General features: G+C 35.6%; 2 protein-coding genes across 2 annotated transcripts; both read right to left on the bottom strand.

The window, feature by feature from the left end:
• Positions 1–768: 768 nt before the first annotated feature.
• Positions 769–3,517, bottom strand: LOC128022881 (NACHT, LRR and PYD domains-containing protein 1b allele 2-like). Its single transcript, XM_052610629.1, has 5 exons — positions 3,248–3,517; positions 3,047–3,163; positions 2,693–2,837; positions 1,347–1,394; positions 769–1,254 (listed from the first exon to the last, which is right to left on the bottom strand). The coding sequence occupies exons 1-5, from the start codon at positions 3,515–3,517 to the stop codon at positions 974–976; spliced, it is 861 nt and encodes a 286-aa protein (XP_052466589.1). The 3' UTR covers positions 769–973.
• A 3,003-nt stretch (positions 3,518–6,520) lies between these two features.
• LOC128022865 (NACHT, LRR and PYD domains-containing protein 1 homolog) lies at positions 6,521–9,626 on the bottom strand. The gene is made up of 5 exons (XM_052610627.1): positions 9,306–9,626; positions 9,082–9,142; positions 8,805–8,842; positions 8,585–8,645; positions 6,521–8,184 (listed from the first exon to the last, which is right to left on the bottom strand). The coding sequence occupies exons 1-5, from the start codon at positions 9,330–9,332 to the stop codon at positions 6,521–6,523; spliced, it is 1,851 nt and encodes a 616-aa protein (XP_052466587.1). The 5' UTR covers positions 9,333–9,626.
• Between the last annotated feature and the right edge of the window lie 7,965 nt (positions 9,627–17,591).

Below are 17,591 nucleotides of genomic sequence, written 5' to 3'. Positions count from 1 at the left end.
GCTGCTGGTGGTGGTGTAATGGTGTGGGGGATGTTTTCTTGCCACACTTTAGGCCCCTTAGTGGCAATTAGGCATTGTTTAAATGCCACGTCCTACCTGAGCATTGTTTCTGACCATGTCCATCCCTTTATGACCACCATGTACCCATCCTCTGATGGCTACTTCCAGCAGGATAATGCACCATGTCACAAAGCTCGAATCATTTCAGATTGGTTTCTTGAACATGACAATGAGTTCACTGTACTAAAATGGCCCCCACAGTCACCAGATCTCAAGCCAATAGAGCCTCTTTGGGATGTGGTGGAACGGGAGCTTCGTGCCCTGGATGTGCAGCCCACAAATCTCCATCAACTGCAAGATGCTATCCTATCAATATGGGCCAACATTTCTAAAGAATGCTTTCAGCACCTTGTTGAATCAATGCCACATAGAATTAAGGCAGTTCTGAAGGCGGTCAAACACAGTATTAGTATAGTGTTCCTAATAATCCTTTAGGTGAGTGTATGTATGTGTATATATATATATGTATATTTCAGTTCAGTAGTTTTGTGAATTTATGCTCTTAATTATTTTCACAGTATTGGCAGATATAAATATTCATTGTTCCAACATCAGTGCAGTAAACACTTTGAGTTTGTGCCCAAACCACCCAAAAAAAAAAAAAAAAAAAAAAAAAAAATTCATTCATTCATTCATTAAAAAAAAAAATTATCCACCCCACGCATAATATAATTCATTAAAATATATTTTTCATGTGATCTGCTAATGTGAAAGTGCACACAGATGATAATGGTTTTACAAAGAGAAAATAAACTGTTAAAAGTTATAGAGTAATAGTTAAGATTCATGGATTCTGTACAAAGATGGTCTTTGCAACATTCTCAAATCATGCTGGAGAACACAATCATCGGGTTTTTATGCAAACTTATGGAGTACATAGAAGTAATATAATTTATAGTGAAATATTTATTTCTCAGAATTGCTGTGGTCTACTGGGTCCAGACATTAGTTCATCCACTAGATGAGGTTCCTCATTCTTCAGCAGTTTATAGAATTCTGTTATTACAGTATCTCCTCTGGAGTGAAGAGCATCTAACAAGAGTCTTGTTTTCTCTTGTCGTGGTTCTAGAGCATGAACTTTACTGTAGATTTCATCTGGAATCATGTCTTTGGTCCTCAGACCATCAGCAATAGTCATCACTGATGAAACTCTCCGGATGAGTACATCTCGGTGTTTTTTCACAAATTCACATTCTGATTGAAAAAAATAATAATCGAATTACTTACCAGACAGGGTTGTTTGTGATAGAAGGAATAAGCTAATAGTAATGTCTTAAGGTTTATACCTGTGAGCCTTTTAGCATGAGGTTCTCCAACTTCGCTTGATGTTATTCCTAAAAAAATAAAATAAAAATACATTTGATCTCTTAAGAAAATGTCATACTGTAAATACCTTGACAACTTTAATATTTGATGGTACTATTTTATGAACATAATTCACATTGGTAAAGATTACAGATCATAAAACTGAATTTATTACAATGGGTTAGACAACATGGTAAACATTATTTAAATCACTTTTATAAAACAGCATAAATAGTTAATAAATTTTACATGTAAGGATCAACAGTCAGGCATAGCTATTATTAATATAACAAATAAACTGGTTCAAATTTATTTAAAAATACCACCAAAATTAACAAAAATGCTCAACAAAGTCAAGATAAGGGGGCAAAAAATGCCCCTGGATAAATTCACAGAATCTATTATGGGTGTCGTAATAAAAGTGAAAAAATGAATGTAAAGTGTCAATTCACATCATTACATTTAGACTGGCACATGTCGCATTAAGTCTCTTTTATGGCTCACAAATTCTCTCATCCTAAAAAACTAAGTTTTAATATGATGCAAGAACTTTGCAGCTGATTGTAACCGAATTGTATTTATTTATTTTTATTATTATTTATTTATTTATGCACAAAAGTGCACAACTCAGACTGATATGAATGTCTTTGTTGCTGGAATATGATGTGTATTTTCCAAAAATGCAAAAACATTTGTATATCTATTTTATAAAACACCATTAATAATCAATATTACAGTATTAAAAGCCATAATCAATATAATTTTTTATATATATATATATAATATTGAAGCCCTAACCTGTAATGAGTTCCTGTTTTTTTTGTACATGGATATAACAGTTTATAATATTTTGACTGATTGAAGTAACTAGTTACATTTAAGTATTTGACATAAAATACAACATAGATACAATTAACAAAGCAATAAAAAAATTGCCCTTTCAAAAATGAATTTCCTTAGATGCACAATAGTATGTACTATGCACAGTAGTCTGCCATAATCAATGGATAAAAAAATACAGAAATAACATTTTAAACAGCAGGTAAGGGCACACCTATGGTTATCATATATATATATAGGATGCACAAAAATCAGCAATAGTTATAAGTGATAGATCTTGTATTGGTCTGACATTTGTTTATTATATTTACAGATTGTAAATGTAAATAATATATGTTCTTACTTGTTGTGTTTTTGTGGACCCCAAGAAGGTTAGCAGTGCTCTTCGGCACCGCTAATAGGGTCAAAACAAATAATACAATAATATAACTTCATAGCCATGATAAATTAAAGCATACTGAAATCCGTATTTCATGACATTCATTACCTGTGAGAGGTATTCGACGTCGTTCCCACACTTCCCTTTCTGTTTTATCCAAAAGACTCAGTACGATTTCCTCTTTGTTAACATCCACAAAAACTTCAAATGTAGGATGATAGTTTGGACCATAATTACACTCAAACGTCTCTGACTAAAAAAAAAAGCAATTTGAAGTTAAGAAAAATGACTCAAATAATCATTTAAACAAAAATTAATGCTGGTGCAAAAGGTTTCATAAGTGATGTATAAATCAACTAAAAAACAACCAAATCTACACTGAAATTGATAATCATACATGGTAATGTGAACAAACATTTTATTATTTTGCAATTATTTGAATATAATCAGATATGATGTTACCGCCGGCTGCACTGTAGATTCTTCTGGTTCACAACACAGATGGTATTCTGATTCTGGAATAAGTGAACACTTTGAACTGGTTTTGATGTGTGTATTCTCTGTGTGCTGGTCCTTTACCTTGAGAGAAAAGACTGTTAGAAGAAGAAGAAGAAGAAGAAAATATATATATGTGTGTGTAACTCACACACAGTATAATGATACCTTTGACAGTGGAACGTTCCAGGGGAGTAAATGGACATCCAGTATGTTTTCACTCTGTTTCACAGTTATAGGTCGTAGAAAGAGAAGTACTTGGGCAATGACAGGAGAAGGAGGAAAGATCATTCTTTTTAAGATGCCAAAATGGGAGAGATCTCTGATGTCAATTATCACATGAGATTCAGTCACTTTCAGAGGATTCATTATTTCTACATTGCCGCTAGTGAAATGTGCTACAGCCAAACTGTCTTTGTTTTCCTCTGTAAAGCACATATAATTTTACATTTTTATTGTTGTCATTTTAAAATTTATTCAACAGATTTTCACAATAAAACTGAAATGTAGGCCTACACCCTTAAATATCTGGCTACAGATTCAAATAGTTACAAACTTAACACTTTATCATCCATTTATCTGATGGTAATTGTTTCTTATATGGATTTATCATCCATTTATCGGACGGTAATTGTTTCTTATGTGGACTTCTGTAAAAAATAAATGTACATATCACCTCTGTGATAAAACTCATGGATTCAGATGGCAATTTATTTACAGTAGAGGAGCGAGTTTTATGATCCTATGAACCTGGGAACACGCTATTTTCCACATACTGTACATTATTGTTGCTCCTCTATGCACTGCCTTGCATGATTTTTACAAGGCTCATCAGTCTGAAAAGCAGTGTCTGCTCTGATTGGCTAGCTATCCAGTGTGTTGTGATTGGCCGAATACCTCAAGCATGTGGCAGAAATTTTACAACCCTTAACATTATTGCGATCCCCTGGTCTGCTCAGAGCGAAGAGACATAAACATAAACGTGATATAAACATGATTTCTAGTCGTGTCCACTTTTGGAAGGCCAAACAAAGTAGTTTTGCTTTTAAAGTGAAACACACAGCATCTATACGAAATGGCGACAGCAACAACAATACTACAATGAGAATAAAAGGTACACCTTCTTTCTTTGCGTGAACATCTGGGCGGGGTTATGCAAATCTTCCCACATAGTGACGTAGAGGGTCATGTTAGAACGAGCTGTTTTAGGGGGGTGTGGACGAGTCTTAACTTTTATAAAGAATATCTCTTTGGATTTGAGACTTTGAAACTTTATAGATCTTCCTCATGCACCTAGATCTTAAGGGGAAATTTAAATTGCATCATATGACCCCTTTAAACACTGAGAGCCCTATTTTAATGATCTAAACACAAAGTGTAAAGCGCAGGGCGCAAGTGCACTCAGGGCGTGTCCAAATCCACTTTTGCTATTTTAACGACGGAAAAACAGTCCATGTGCCAGGGCACATTTCTGGAATGGGTTGTCCCTATTCTCTTAATTAGTAATGGCCGTAACGTTCAATAAACTAACCAGAGTGTCATTTCCCATTCCCTTTAAGAGCGAGATGCGCTCGCGCCACGGCGGATCACTATTTACACGATGGAATTTGTTGGCGGAAAAGCTGAACGCTTCTCAAGGTAAGAAACCGACTTAACTTCGCGCACGAGCAGATCATCTATGGGACAAGCAGGCATGCACCAAAGCTCCACACGATGAGTCAGTTAATATATATGTGTGTGTATTGGCAGGATTGTTCAATTAATTAGCCAATGTCATTCATCATTATAAGTAGTAATAGGCTGAATTGCAAATAGGTAGCCTAATTCTAATACACGCAATGACTATCCATCATTAAATTTTATATGTAGCCTACACAATAATATTATTTTACACTGTATTCCTTTTGTTTTTAATAGTTGGCATGTTTGTGTGATGCGCATCCCTGTGTGTAATAAGCAAAGTCAACGCACACTGTGGACCCGCCCGGAGGCGCATTTTCTACCAACACGCTCTTTAAATAACGAACAAAATATTGTGCCATTGACTTTAGACTAGGTTTTAGTTGGTCTATGGCGCAGTCTATTTTCAGCCCCTTAAAATGGCAATACGCCTGAACACACCTCTTTTTTAGACCAGCACGCCCCATTGGCGCACAAATGGGCGCAAATGCATTTGCTAATTAAATGATGTGGCGCTGGATGGGAAAATGCAAACAGCGCCAGACTGAAAGTAGCAAACTCACTTGCGCTGCGCCTTGCGTCGCATTGCGCCGGGTGTATGATAGGGCCCTGAATTTGGAATCGATCTCTTCTCATAAACTCAGTGATGTGGATTCAAATGGCAATTAAATTACAGTACCACACAACCTTGGTGATAAATGGTGAAAGTAACTTACGCCCCCCTGAGAAACAATTACCATCCGAATAGGATGTAAAAAATAAACCTACCACAGAATATTTCACAGTGAGGAAGATGCAGTCCTGAAACTGAACCATTAAAACAGTCAATGTTGTACAAGGGTCCTGCTGGCTTCATCTGACCCAAACCATCTAACAGACCAGGATTCCATGAGACCACTCTATACAGCACCTCTCCTTCACTCGCCATCACAAACACAAGGCTGGTCAGACTGCACTTAAACTGACCAGCATGTGGACACACAAACCTGGAGGACAGATCAAACATGTTAATGGTCATTAAGTTATAACTGCCATTTATTATGTATACTATACAGTGTAAATCGAAAGATTTGAGGGTGTAAGAATTTTAGCAAAATTAATGTAACCAAATCCAAATAATTTACAATTTACCAAAAACAGGGAAGAAGTTGCAGTATAGCAAAATACATTCAACAATAGTGAGGCAAAAGTAAAGGAAAAGGGAAACTGCAACTGTGAATGGAAAAAATTTGAATTAAACTCCTTAACACTATTTTCTTATAAAAACAATAAAAACAATGTTCAATGCCTGTATGTATTCTTGCGTTTGTCCTCATCATCTCTCTGAACATGTTCAGGTTTGAACTCTTCTGCATGTTCTGAGGACTAATGTAAAAAAAAAAAAGTTTATCCTTAAAAATATTCATTTGTAACACAATAATTTTATACAAACATTCTGAATAATCAAATTATTACTTCTGAAATCTAGTTGATTATACATCAACTAGATTCTAACCACCGATTACAAATATTCTGTTCAAATGCATTTGTATTTTCCATAATTTTATCTTTTTAAAATAACCATATCCAGATTCACAACAAAACATTACATAAATATCACAGAAAAAAAATCTTAATCGTTAGAATGAATTAAAATAATTTATTTATTTACTTAATAATTTTAATCCTGACTGTATGTTGTTATTTTGGTGGAATGCTTCAATATATCACCGAATATTTAATCCTGACATCAAGTGCGTAATGTTGTTGATGTTTAGCGATTTATACAAGTATTATTTTTTCAAGCCTAATGTGTGGATAGTTGCTACTCACTTGTTTTGATTGTGAATCTGAACTCTCAACTTTCAGGGTTCTGATGTGTTCACAGCACTTTAAACCATATTTCAACACCCAACCGTCTATACTTTTCAGAGGCATATTAAACCGATCTATCAAAACCAAATGTTCCAAAACTTTCCCAACGAAGCTCTTCTCATGGAGCTCATAGAGACAATGGAGAATGAACAGCATGTGTTCATTATGATATATCTGTGAACACTGATGGATCCATTCCTTAAGCTGGATTTCTATGTTGACAGAGACGGTCATGTTATGCTTTTCAAAGAATGAGGAGGTCCATTCTTTCTTACAGAGACCACAGAGGAACAGAATCACAGGCTGCAGCAGATTTGCATGTCTTACTTCTACATCTGCCTTTGAAAAGTCTCTATCAGACCAACAGGACAAAGCCCATGCTCTCTCTACAGTGTGAAGCAGCTCTCTCACTTTCACTTTGGACTCTGCTTCATCCAGAAGGACATAGTAGAGAGCAGTGAAGAACTCCTGAAAGCTGAAATGCATGAAACCGAACATTGTCTCCTGGTGGATTTTTCTCCTTAAGAGGAACTTGAGCAGGAATGGTTTGTCAGCAGTGTCTGAAATTGTGTCATAAACAGTTTTTTCGTCAAACAAGACTTGTTGTTCCAGCATCCCTCTCTCTGCCAGCTGACCCAGACTCCTCAGCAGACTCGGGACAGACTGACTCAAACCATGGCAGTTACGCTCCAGTAGAGTGGACACAAAGTCAAGATAGATAGAGGTGGTGGTTTCCAGTCCACTCGTCACATCTGCACCATCACTGAACCTCTCTCTCATAACCGTGCAGATGATCCAGCAGATGACAGGGATGGAGCAGGCAGTGAAGAGAGTTTCATTTACTCTCACACATTCATAGGCTTTCCTGAAGAGCTCCTCATTCTGGAAGAACTTCTGGAAGTACTCCTTCACCCCCTTCTCAGAGAAACCCATAATCTCTGTGAAACGCTGATGTCCTTTAAGCAACATTCCCTGTGGGACCTCAGTTCTAGAAGTGATCAGCCGGACACATCTGGGCAGGATTCGTTTACTAAGAATGGAATAAACTATGACCTCAGGTGGGGCTTTCTGTAATTTGGATGAAATGCAGAGTTCACAATGCATGAATCTAAGATCATCAAATCCGTCAATGATGAAGAGCACTCTCTGTGATGAGTTCTGTAACATCTTTGAGATCTGATCTGACGATAAACCACAATTCCAGCTCAAGAGCTCAATCAAGTTCATCTCCGCAGAAATACACTTCAGCTCTTCACACCTCAGGTAGAAAACTAGATTAAAGTGTCTGAGGTAAGGACTTCCAGATGCCCAGTCCAATATAATCTTTTGAGAGATGAAAGATTTTCCACTACCAGAATTTCCTTGAAGAATGACAGATGCTGGATAATACATATGCATGTCTGATTTATTAAACAACTCCTCCACATTGATATTCTGAAAACGGCCTTTTTTATTTTTCTGAATAATCACAGGTTCAGTGTAGAGGGCAGCCAGTGAGACTCTTTCACTAGAGAAACTGCTCTCATTCCTATGTTCATATTTCCGTTTGATTGACTCCTTATACTGACATACTAGAGGAAAAAAGAAAACATTATTTATCCCCCATAATGCAAAATGTTAAACAATTGGAGAATAATCAAATAATAAAGTCATCCTGTGATGAATTTTTTGTTTAACAGCATTGAACAGACAATCATTTGAAACAAGAATGGATCTTTTACAAATGACTAAAGTTTAACTTATTGCATTGAATTACTAAATAACCTGGTTTATTATTTCTGTTTTAATAACTAAATAAATATGACCTTCAGCGTACTAACTGCTTGGTCAAGCAGTTTTACTATTATTCTGGTAGAGTTCTCATAAGTCATTTGATTTTCTTAGTGCAGACACAAATACAGCAGCTAATTATAATGTTAATCAGCAATCAAAGAAGAGTTCTCATTTTTAAAAGAGACAATATGAACCTACTGTGGGTTATAGGGAGTAGTTCAGTAGGATCATGGTCTCCATATGGAGGGAAACTGTGCCACTTGATTAAGAGAGAATGATGAGTAAGCAGCTCATTAAAAGGAAGTAAACAGACACACAAAACATTGGTTGAAAATAAAGAGCTTTCAAGTGCTTATTAGTTCCCCAAGGTCTCATTATATCAAATACACATTGTACAATACAGTTTCTCATCACTTACAGGATAATATGACTGAGATTTCATCACTGTGCCTGGCCCTGATTAAAAAAAGAACTGGTTAGAGCTCATGTCAACTGGAGTAAGAGTTGAAGTGCAACTTAATCTGATTTTGATTTAGCAGAAAAAACGTTTGTGCCCAATGCTTTCTATTCTAGTAAAGACACCATAATCTGATTTCCTAGGACACTGGGTTTCTTAGTGCAAACACAGACACAGATTCAATGTTCATTAGCAATAAAAGTAGAGCTCTCATTTAAAATAGAGAATATGAACCAACCATGTGTTGCAGCGAGTGGTTCGATCCAGTCATGCTCTCCATATGGTGGGCAACTGTGCCACTTGATAAAGAAAGAATGATGAGTGTTTAAGCAGTTCATGAACATGAAGTAAACAGACATAAACAACACTCGTTGAAATTAATGGGCTTTCAAGTGCTTTTTGGTTCCCCAAGGTCTCATTGTATCAAATACACATTGTACAGTACAGTTTCTCATCACTTACAGGATAATAGGACTGAGGTTTCATCATTGTGTCTGGCCCTGATTGAAAAAAAATGGTTAGAGCTCATGTCAGTTGGAATTAGGGCAAAAACATTTTGATTCGAGGTTGATTTAGCATAAACAATTTGCCCTATGCTTGTTACTCTGATAGATAACTTATAATCTTTCAACAAAAAAACTCAAGGGGAGCTCAAAGAATAACAATGCGAGCATTCTGTTCAGAGTAAAAGTGCAGTCACATTTACCATTGCTAAGTGAAACTTCCAATAGGAATCCACACAAATCGAGCGCAGCGTTAGTTCAGTCAGGCCACGGAGGTAAGGCTGTGAACAGCTGATGCGGTCAGCTGTCAAATCGCTCCAATCACCACCTCTCTCCTATTAGACACCGGACATATTTATACGTGGCACTACTGCTCGGTAAGTATGCTCCCTCCCTCCCCATTATAAGCATGAGCACACTACTGCACACCTTCTGGCTGTCATCTTGTTTGTTTCAGATCACTAAGGCTTCCAAAAATCTTAGGTTCCAGGGGGTTAATGTTAAAGCTCTTGTATGTTCAGTTATTCTTGGAGCAAGAACCCCCATAAGGAACCATACCGCCAAAGATAAATTGTGTTCAATAAACTCAAGTAAACTTGTAAAAGTGGTTCCTGTCTGAACTGGGTGTTTCGCACAAGGGTGAAAAAGTTTTCCACACAGATTTCGCTCATGTTTAAGCTGGTCACACAAATTTACTGCACTGAACCAACAGAAAGCTACTTCATTTAAAAGTGACTTCTGTGTTGCTTCAAGTTTCTCAACACTACTGACAAAAGCAATTGCAATGTACCTTTTTTTGGACACAAAATAAAAAAAAAATGTGCCTTTCTTGTGAGATGTTTTTCTCAGTGTACTAACAAAATAAATGTAAAAAACCTAGGCTACACGATTTCTTTTCTTTTTTTCTTTTCTTTTTTTATTTTATTACATGTGTAGCAGTTTTAACCAGATCTTACTTTGTAAATGAACAATTGCCAAGTCAAAAAAGCAAGTAAAAGGTGCAGTGACCAATACTGACTATACAAAAGTTATGGGTTGTTTGGATTTGGATTTGTTCATTTTGAAGGAATCTTTAATGTGACTTGGGACAAATGAGCCATCTCGGGGAGTGATTCGATAAGTCATGCATTCGCAACTCCCTATGGGTTCTGTACTGAAATTAGTCTATAAGTTCACCTGTTTCGAGTCTTCGGTTTTTTAAGTCATTCGAGACACATGACAGGCCCTTACTTAACCAATGTAGTTTGAGCCAGAAACAGAATTGGTCTGCATTTCCAAAAACATCATAAGCCTAAGTTGATTGTAGATCCTCTGTGACACAACCTGTCAAAAGTCTTATATAAACGCCATAGCGTAAGTCTGAAAAGTTCTCAAAGGTGCAACAGCATGTTCATATATATGTTTTCGATGCAGATTGCAAATGGCTGTACATTTATTTGTGTTTTTAACTTGATGAGAGTGAAATGAAACTGTCTGAACGCGAAGCTGTGATGTTTTCTGTGTTGTCTGTCTCCCTTCTTCCCCCTCCTCCGCTCCGCTGCGCACCAAGCCCACTTGGGGGGGGGGGGGGGGTCATGACTCACATTTAACAAAACCCCACAAATTCACTATGTGACGAGTGGCGCGGGGCCGAGAGCCATGGGAACGGAGCAAGGCCAGTGGAGTGATTGGGAAATGAGCGACACCTGCTCCTCTCGTCACACACTATCTCAACAAATTCGAATATAGTGACATGCCAATCAGCTAATCAACTCAAAAGACCTGCAAAGGTTTCAAAATGCTCTCTCAGTTTGGTTCACTAGGCTACACAATCATGGGGAAGACTGCTGATCTGACAGTTGTCCAGAAGACAATCATTGACACCCTTCACAAGGAGGGTAAGCCACAAACATTCATTGCCAAAGAAGCTGGCTGTTCACAGAGTGCTGTATCCAAGCATGTTAACAGAAAGTTGAGTGGAAGGAAAAAATATGAAAGAAAAAGATGCACAACCAACCGAGAGAACCGCAGCCTTATGAGAATTGTGAAGCAAAATTGTTTCAAGAATTTGAGTGAACACCAAAAGGAATGGACTGAGGCTGAGGTCAAGGCATCAAGAGCCACCACACAGACGTGTCAAGGAATTTGGCTACAGTTGTTGTATTCCTCTTGTTAAGCCACTCCTGAACCACACACAGCATCAGAGGTGTCTTACCTGAGCTAAGGAGAAGAAGAACTGGACTGTTGCACAGTGGTCCAAAGTCCTCTTTTCAGATGAGAGCAAGTTTTGTATTTCATTTGGAAACCAAGGTCCTAGAGTCTGGAGGAAGGGTGGAGAAGCTCACAGCCCAGAGTAAGTCCAGTGTTAAGTTTCCACAGTCTGTGATGATTTGGGCTGCAATGTCATCTGCTGGTGTCAGTCCATTGTGTTTTTTGAAAACCAAAGTCACTGCACTCGTTTACCAAGACATTTTGGAGCACTTCATGCTTCCTTCTGCTGACCAGCTTTTTGAAGATGCTGATTTCATTTTCCAGCAGGATTTGGCACCTGCCCACACTGCCAAAAGCACCAAAATTTGGTTAAATGACCATGGTGTTGGTGTGCTTGACTGGCCAGCAAACTCACCAGACCTGAACCCCATAGAGAATCTATGGGCTATTGTCAAGAGGAAAATGAAAAACAAGAGACCAAACAATGCAGATGCGCTGAAGGCCAATGTCAAAGAAACTTGGGCTTCCAGACCACCTCAGCAGTGCCACAAACTGATCACCTCCATGCCACGCCGAATTGAGGCAGTAATTAAAGCAAAAGGAGCCCCTACCAAGTATTGAGAGCATGTACAGTAAATGAACATACTTTCCAGAAGGCCAACAATTCACTAAAAATGTTTTTTTTATTTTTTTTATTGGTCTTATGAAGTATTCTAATGTGTTGGTGGGTTTTTGTTAAATGTGACTTAAAATCATCACAATTAAAAGAACGAAAGACTTAAACTACTTCAGTCTGTGTGCATTGAATTTATTTAATACACGAGTTTCACAGTTTGAGTTGAATTACTGAAATAAAATAACTTTTACACTAGATTCTAATTCATTGAGATGCACCTGTAAACTCATGATTCTGAGTCGAGCAGAAAAGAGAGAATGACAATTTGATTTATGCCGAAATGTGAGATATAATCTTGGAATTTCGATTTAAAAAAATTTTTTTAATATAAAATACAAATTATTATTATTATTATTATTTTTAATTATTTTATTTCATGGCTTCCATAGACTGCTATATTAAAGCTGTCACTATGACGTTCCATGGCTTTTGGATTTTCGCAAAAATAAGCTTTGTATTTAACCATAGTTCATGATACTTACACATTTTGTCCATCAAGAAAATCTTCACAAAATAATATAACTTTTGTGAATTTTGAAGCCTGAATACAAGCGCATGAACTTAAAAACTAACCTTGGCTATATAACTACACCTCACTTGCCTTCAATTTCACCACCACCATGCTTCTGACAACGTTTTGGATCATACATACATTTGATTATAAAATATACATATCTATAAATGATTTGTTGCCTTTTAATGCACCTTATTTCAAAAATGTACAGAAAAGGGGTGTAAATCCTGCACCTAATTATTGCAATCTTAGATATGTTTGCTCCTATTAACATTATTTTAGTTATGTTATATATACTATTATAGTTTTTATTGATGTTTTGAATACACTTATTTTTTCAGGTTTAATTATAATTTAAGTTAACTCTATGGCAAATAAATTATTTTAAACTTCAATTATAAATCATATATTATATACATATTATAACAGTGCCCTGCTGACTACCTTAGATGTTTGCCTGATTTGTTCGACAGCGTAGCATGCTAAAATGTCCCATATTTGATAACTTTAATTTAATAACAACAAGTAGAGTTTGTTTCAAGCAAGGGGGAAAAAGAAGAAGAACGTGTAGGCTACCCATCAACAAGACATTTGCAAATTTCTTTGCATTGACGAGTGCTATGCAAAGTTTACTATTCAAATTTACCACAGTGAGAGAGGATGCTAATATCAGTGTGTACAATTGACAAAGTCCCATTCAAGGAAAGTCTGTTCTCTTGACGACCATATTTGTATTGCCTCCGGCATGTTGTTTTGGGCATGCAAGACGAGTCCTATCTATTTGAATGGGGAAATACTGAAATCTCAAAAACTGCCTTATACATCGCCAATTAATTAAATATCCCGAACCAGCAACAAAATATGACATGAATTGTCCCACAAATATGGTTTCTTACACTCAAATATCATTCAAATATAATATTCTAGGCTAGAGTGACCAAGCCAATATGTGCTATGTCTTAAGCCTGGAATACACATGACTTTTAAAATATGAAAAGATTTTTAAAACACTAGGCACATCTATTGGTAAAAACCTCGCCCATTCACATATTGTTTTATTTTTGTCAACCCTTGAACGTCTGGTAGTGAGTGATTCTCATGTGATGATGGCCGGTTTTCCTTTGTCACTAATTAAAAAGTCAGTAATTGTATGATGCATAGTGTTTTAAAAATCTGTTCAGATTTTAAAGAGGTCGTATGATGAGTGTTACAAGCTGTTTGTGCATAGATAAGATCCCTAAAGTTGCAAAGTCTCAAACCCAAAGAGATGTTCTTTATAAAAGTTAAGACTCGTACAAATTATGACCTTCTGTTATGAAACAGGACATCGATTTCATACACTGTAGAGTACACCAGGACTTAAAGCATGTTTCTTACACATTTTGGGAGCATAACAAATGAATGGAGAAATAATTATAAATCAATATTTCATATTTCATTCTATGTTGACCCAAATACATTTTATTATGCAAATTAGATATTTTATTGATACATTGTATATAATGCAAAAACTTGTTTATGGCCATTTACACACATTTTGCATTAAGAAAAATGTTTATATATATATATATATATATATATATATATATATATATATATATATATATATATATATATATATATATATATATTTCATAAAATAGTTGAGAATCATCTTTATATAAAATTAAGTATAAAAAAAATTAAAATTGATTTGTGATTAAAAAACCCAATTGTTTTTGCCTAATTATGTATATTCATGTCTTATTAAATATAAAAAATAAAAAAAGGACACGACAGGACTTTTTATAGACCTGATGTCCTCTACAGATAATTAGGCCTCACAGACTTTTTCACAAAAAAGAAAAAAAAAAAGAAAAAAAATGCTGATGCTCTAAACAGTATAATGACATGACAAAATATTAAATTCACAAAACTTTTTTTTCTCTGTTAGTCAGAGGAACATAACCACAAAAGTCACAAAAATTGCCAATATATATATATATATATATATATATATATATATATATATATATGTTATTTTTATTTTATTTATTTTTTATATAACCTTGTTTAGAAAAAAGTTCTAAATAAATAATTCAACAACAAAGCCAGCTAATCAATACATGAATACGTGCAATGGAGCCTCTAATCCCTAACATCATACAACCCACCCATGGACCAGCCACAGCAAACAAACAACTAAATAAATATGGTCTACATTTATAGAATATGTAATAACCAAGACAATGTAAACAAATAGAACCTTGTCTCATGAAAGATTCACATTTGGAGTGATGTGAGAAAGTGTTAACTTGTTTATTTATAGGGCTAATAATGATATATAAAAATATATGCAAAGAAAACCTATGCATGTCATAGAAACAGATAGTAAACTATAGTATATATTTTCAAGAATGTCAAAAGAACATCAAATAGAACCTAAAACATCCGCACTCATTACTTTTCTACTCACTGTCAGCATTCGAGACCTCCATCTGCGCTGTACTTAGAACACAGAATGTAAAAGAATTGTCTGAAAGTTCATATGAAAATCAGGTTATAAATGTGTTTTGTCAATAGAGTCGTCAGTTGGAAGGATGTAGGGAGTAACAAGGTACTACCACAACGCGGAAGAGGTCTGTTGGGAGCATGCGGAGGGTGAAAGAACTCCAGGGTAAGACTAAAAGCAGCCGAACATCCCGTCTTTTTAGGCAACAACCAGAGATGGGTGTCATCGTGGTTAATAAAGTATGTTTAATGGGACTGCATTTGTATTTACTGTGATTACAGTTTAATAAAAACATTATAAATTGTCCTTCCCACGTTATTCAAAACAGCGAATAAATTATAAATAGAAAGTGACTATACCTGACTTTGATATATCACGAGTTTAAGCACTCTCCAAAAAAATAATAATAATAAATAAAAAAAAACATATTCACTGAAGCGGTATACACTGTGAAATGAATCACTTACATTGTACTTGCAAGTCAGAGAACGCGAGCGCAATTAAAAAGATTTTGAGTCTAGATGAGTTTCAGTGATGCCTCATCTGAACGCCTCTGATTGGCCATTGCATTCCTCAGCTCAACAGAAATGTGTGTGATTGGTTAAAAATTTGTGGCTAAGCCCTCATCAGCCTATGGTTGGGAGTAGTGGTCGTTTCATTAACGAAGACTATGACGAAAAATGTTCTTTAACCAGCTTTTTTCCCATGACTAAGACAAGACGAAGAGGATACAGTGAGGTCAATAAACTAACTAAGACTATATCAACATTTCGTTGACGGTTTAAAACGACATTAAAATGAGTGTAAAAAGATAAAATCTTTTCCAAATTTATTTATATAGCTATATTATATATTTTCGTCAAAAAAGAAGACAATTTTATTGCAGACTGCTCAACACGCCTCTACTGCGTGATAGAGGTCTACACGGGACCAAAAATTCGAAAGTTGGACCCAGCTCGTGCGGAACCGAGAAATGTCAACAGCTACTACCCAGAACCGACGCATAACAAACGCTATTTGAAAGCTGAACCCGATCCCGTCCGGGAAGACACGAGTACGGTTGTCAGAACAGTTCTAATTTCCGAATCAGAGCTTCGCTGTTACATTTTCTGCCAGGTGGCTTTTGCTTATTTTAAGCAATCTGGCAACCATGCGCACGCGCTCACTCCACATGCACCGCAGATGAACTGAAAAACATACAAGCTGGAATTTAGCGGTCTAAATGAAAGCGTCCTTCGGTCTTTCAGATCGGTCTGTGTTCTGTTCTGAGATCTCGACATGTTATTTGTGATTTGGATCGCTGAATAAATGCCCTTAGCTACTCAAACGCCTGTTTTAATAGAGAAATTGACTATTGTAATTTTTGTAATTAGTGGAATTACTAGGAATTTAACTTATTTACACTGATGTTTCTCGTTTGTTTTATCTGTTTTCATAATATATACAGAAAGAAAATATTTTTCAGAAAAAAAAAATGCTCATACAGTTCATTGAATAAACAAAAACGGAACAAGTTTGTCTAAATATGATAACAGAAATGTACATTTGAGTAAGGCTAAGACTAAATTAAAAATTGCTGCCAAAATGAATACTGCTTTACGGTTAACTAATAATAATCTTATTGCTAAAATGTTATGTTTTCATTGACTAAAACCAGACTAAAATACTGTATACGTTTTCTTCGACTAAAACCAGACATCTCACTGCTGTGTGATGTGTGCACTTGGATGGGTTAAATGCAGAGCACAAATTCCGAGTATGGATTACCATACTTGGCAAATGTCACGACTTTCACTAGATTATTTCGTCCAGCAGAGGACAGCACAGTCCACTTTCTGAATAAACTAGGCTTTGAACGAGCCAGTATTTTTACTCTACAATTCATGAATAAAGTTTCGTTGTGGGTTTTGGTGTTAAAATACCATAATAACAGATATGATGATATAATCAACAGATAAGATGAAAACGTTTATTTGAAACCATACTGATAATCATATTTTTTTATATCAATTAATACAATTTATGATATGTAGGCTAAATATCCCTAACTATTATCCTAATCTATTAATATTGCTTTATAATTTCAATATTTTGCTGCCACTCAAATGATTCCACATATTTTTAACAAGATTTTAATATATATATATATATATATATATATATATATATATATATATATATATATATATATATATATATATATATAATTATTTATTTATTTATTTATTTTTTACATATTTAACTCTGATCAAACCAATAAAACATCGCATGCGTTGCTAATGTGCACGACTTGCACTGGCGCTTATATTTAACCTGCATTTAAAGAGTTAAACAAACTACGTCATCAGACTTCCCAGCCTGTCGGGGGCGCTGC

Source organism: Carassius gibelio, chromosome A2, assembly GCF_023724105.1.
Source record: "Carassius gibelio isolate Cgi1373 ecotype wild population from Czech Republic chromosome A2, carGib1.2-hapl.c, whole genome shotgun sequence".
NCBI classification, from domain to species: domain Eukaryota; kingdom Metazoa; phylum Chordata; class Actinopteri; order Cypriniformes; family Cyprinidae; genus Carassius; species Carassius gibelio.
Note: the sequence above shows the minus strand (reverse complement) of the source record. Positions and strands in the feature narration are given on the sequence as shown.

What these genes read in the sequence shown, in the direction of transcription:
- LOC128022881 (XM_052610629.1), bottom strand. Translation starts at nt 3,517, where the DNA reads ATGTGCTTTACAGAGGAAAACAAAGACAGTTTGGCTGTAGCACATTTC. An exon ending in ACGTCGAATACCTCTCACAG is followed by an intron (nt 1,395 to 2,692) that starts GTAATGAATGTC and finishes TTATTTTTTTAG; the next exon opens with GAATAACATCAAGCGAAGTT. An exon ending in TCATGCTAAAAGGCTCACAG is followed by an intron (nt 1,255 to 1,346) that starts GTATAAACCTTA and finishes TTTTTCAATCAG; the next exon opens with AATGTGAATTTGTGAAAAAA.
- LOC128022865 (XM_052610627.1), bottom strand. Translation starts at nt 9,332, where the DNA reads ATGATGAAACCTCAGTCCTATTATCCT. An exon ending in AACCTCAGTCCTATTATCCT is followed by an intron (nt 9,143 to 9,305) that starts GTAAGTGATGAG and finishes TTCTTTATCAAG; the next exon opens with TGGCACAGTTGCCCACCATA. An exon ending in ACTACTCCCTATAACCCACA is followed by an intron (nt 8,185 to 8,584) that starts GTAGGTTCATAT and finishes TTTTTCCTCTAG; the next exon opens with TATGTCAGTATAAGGAGTCA.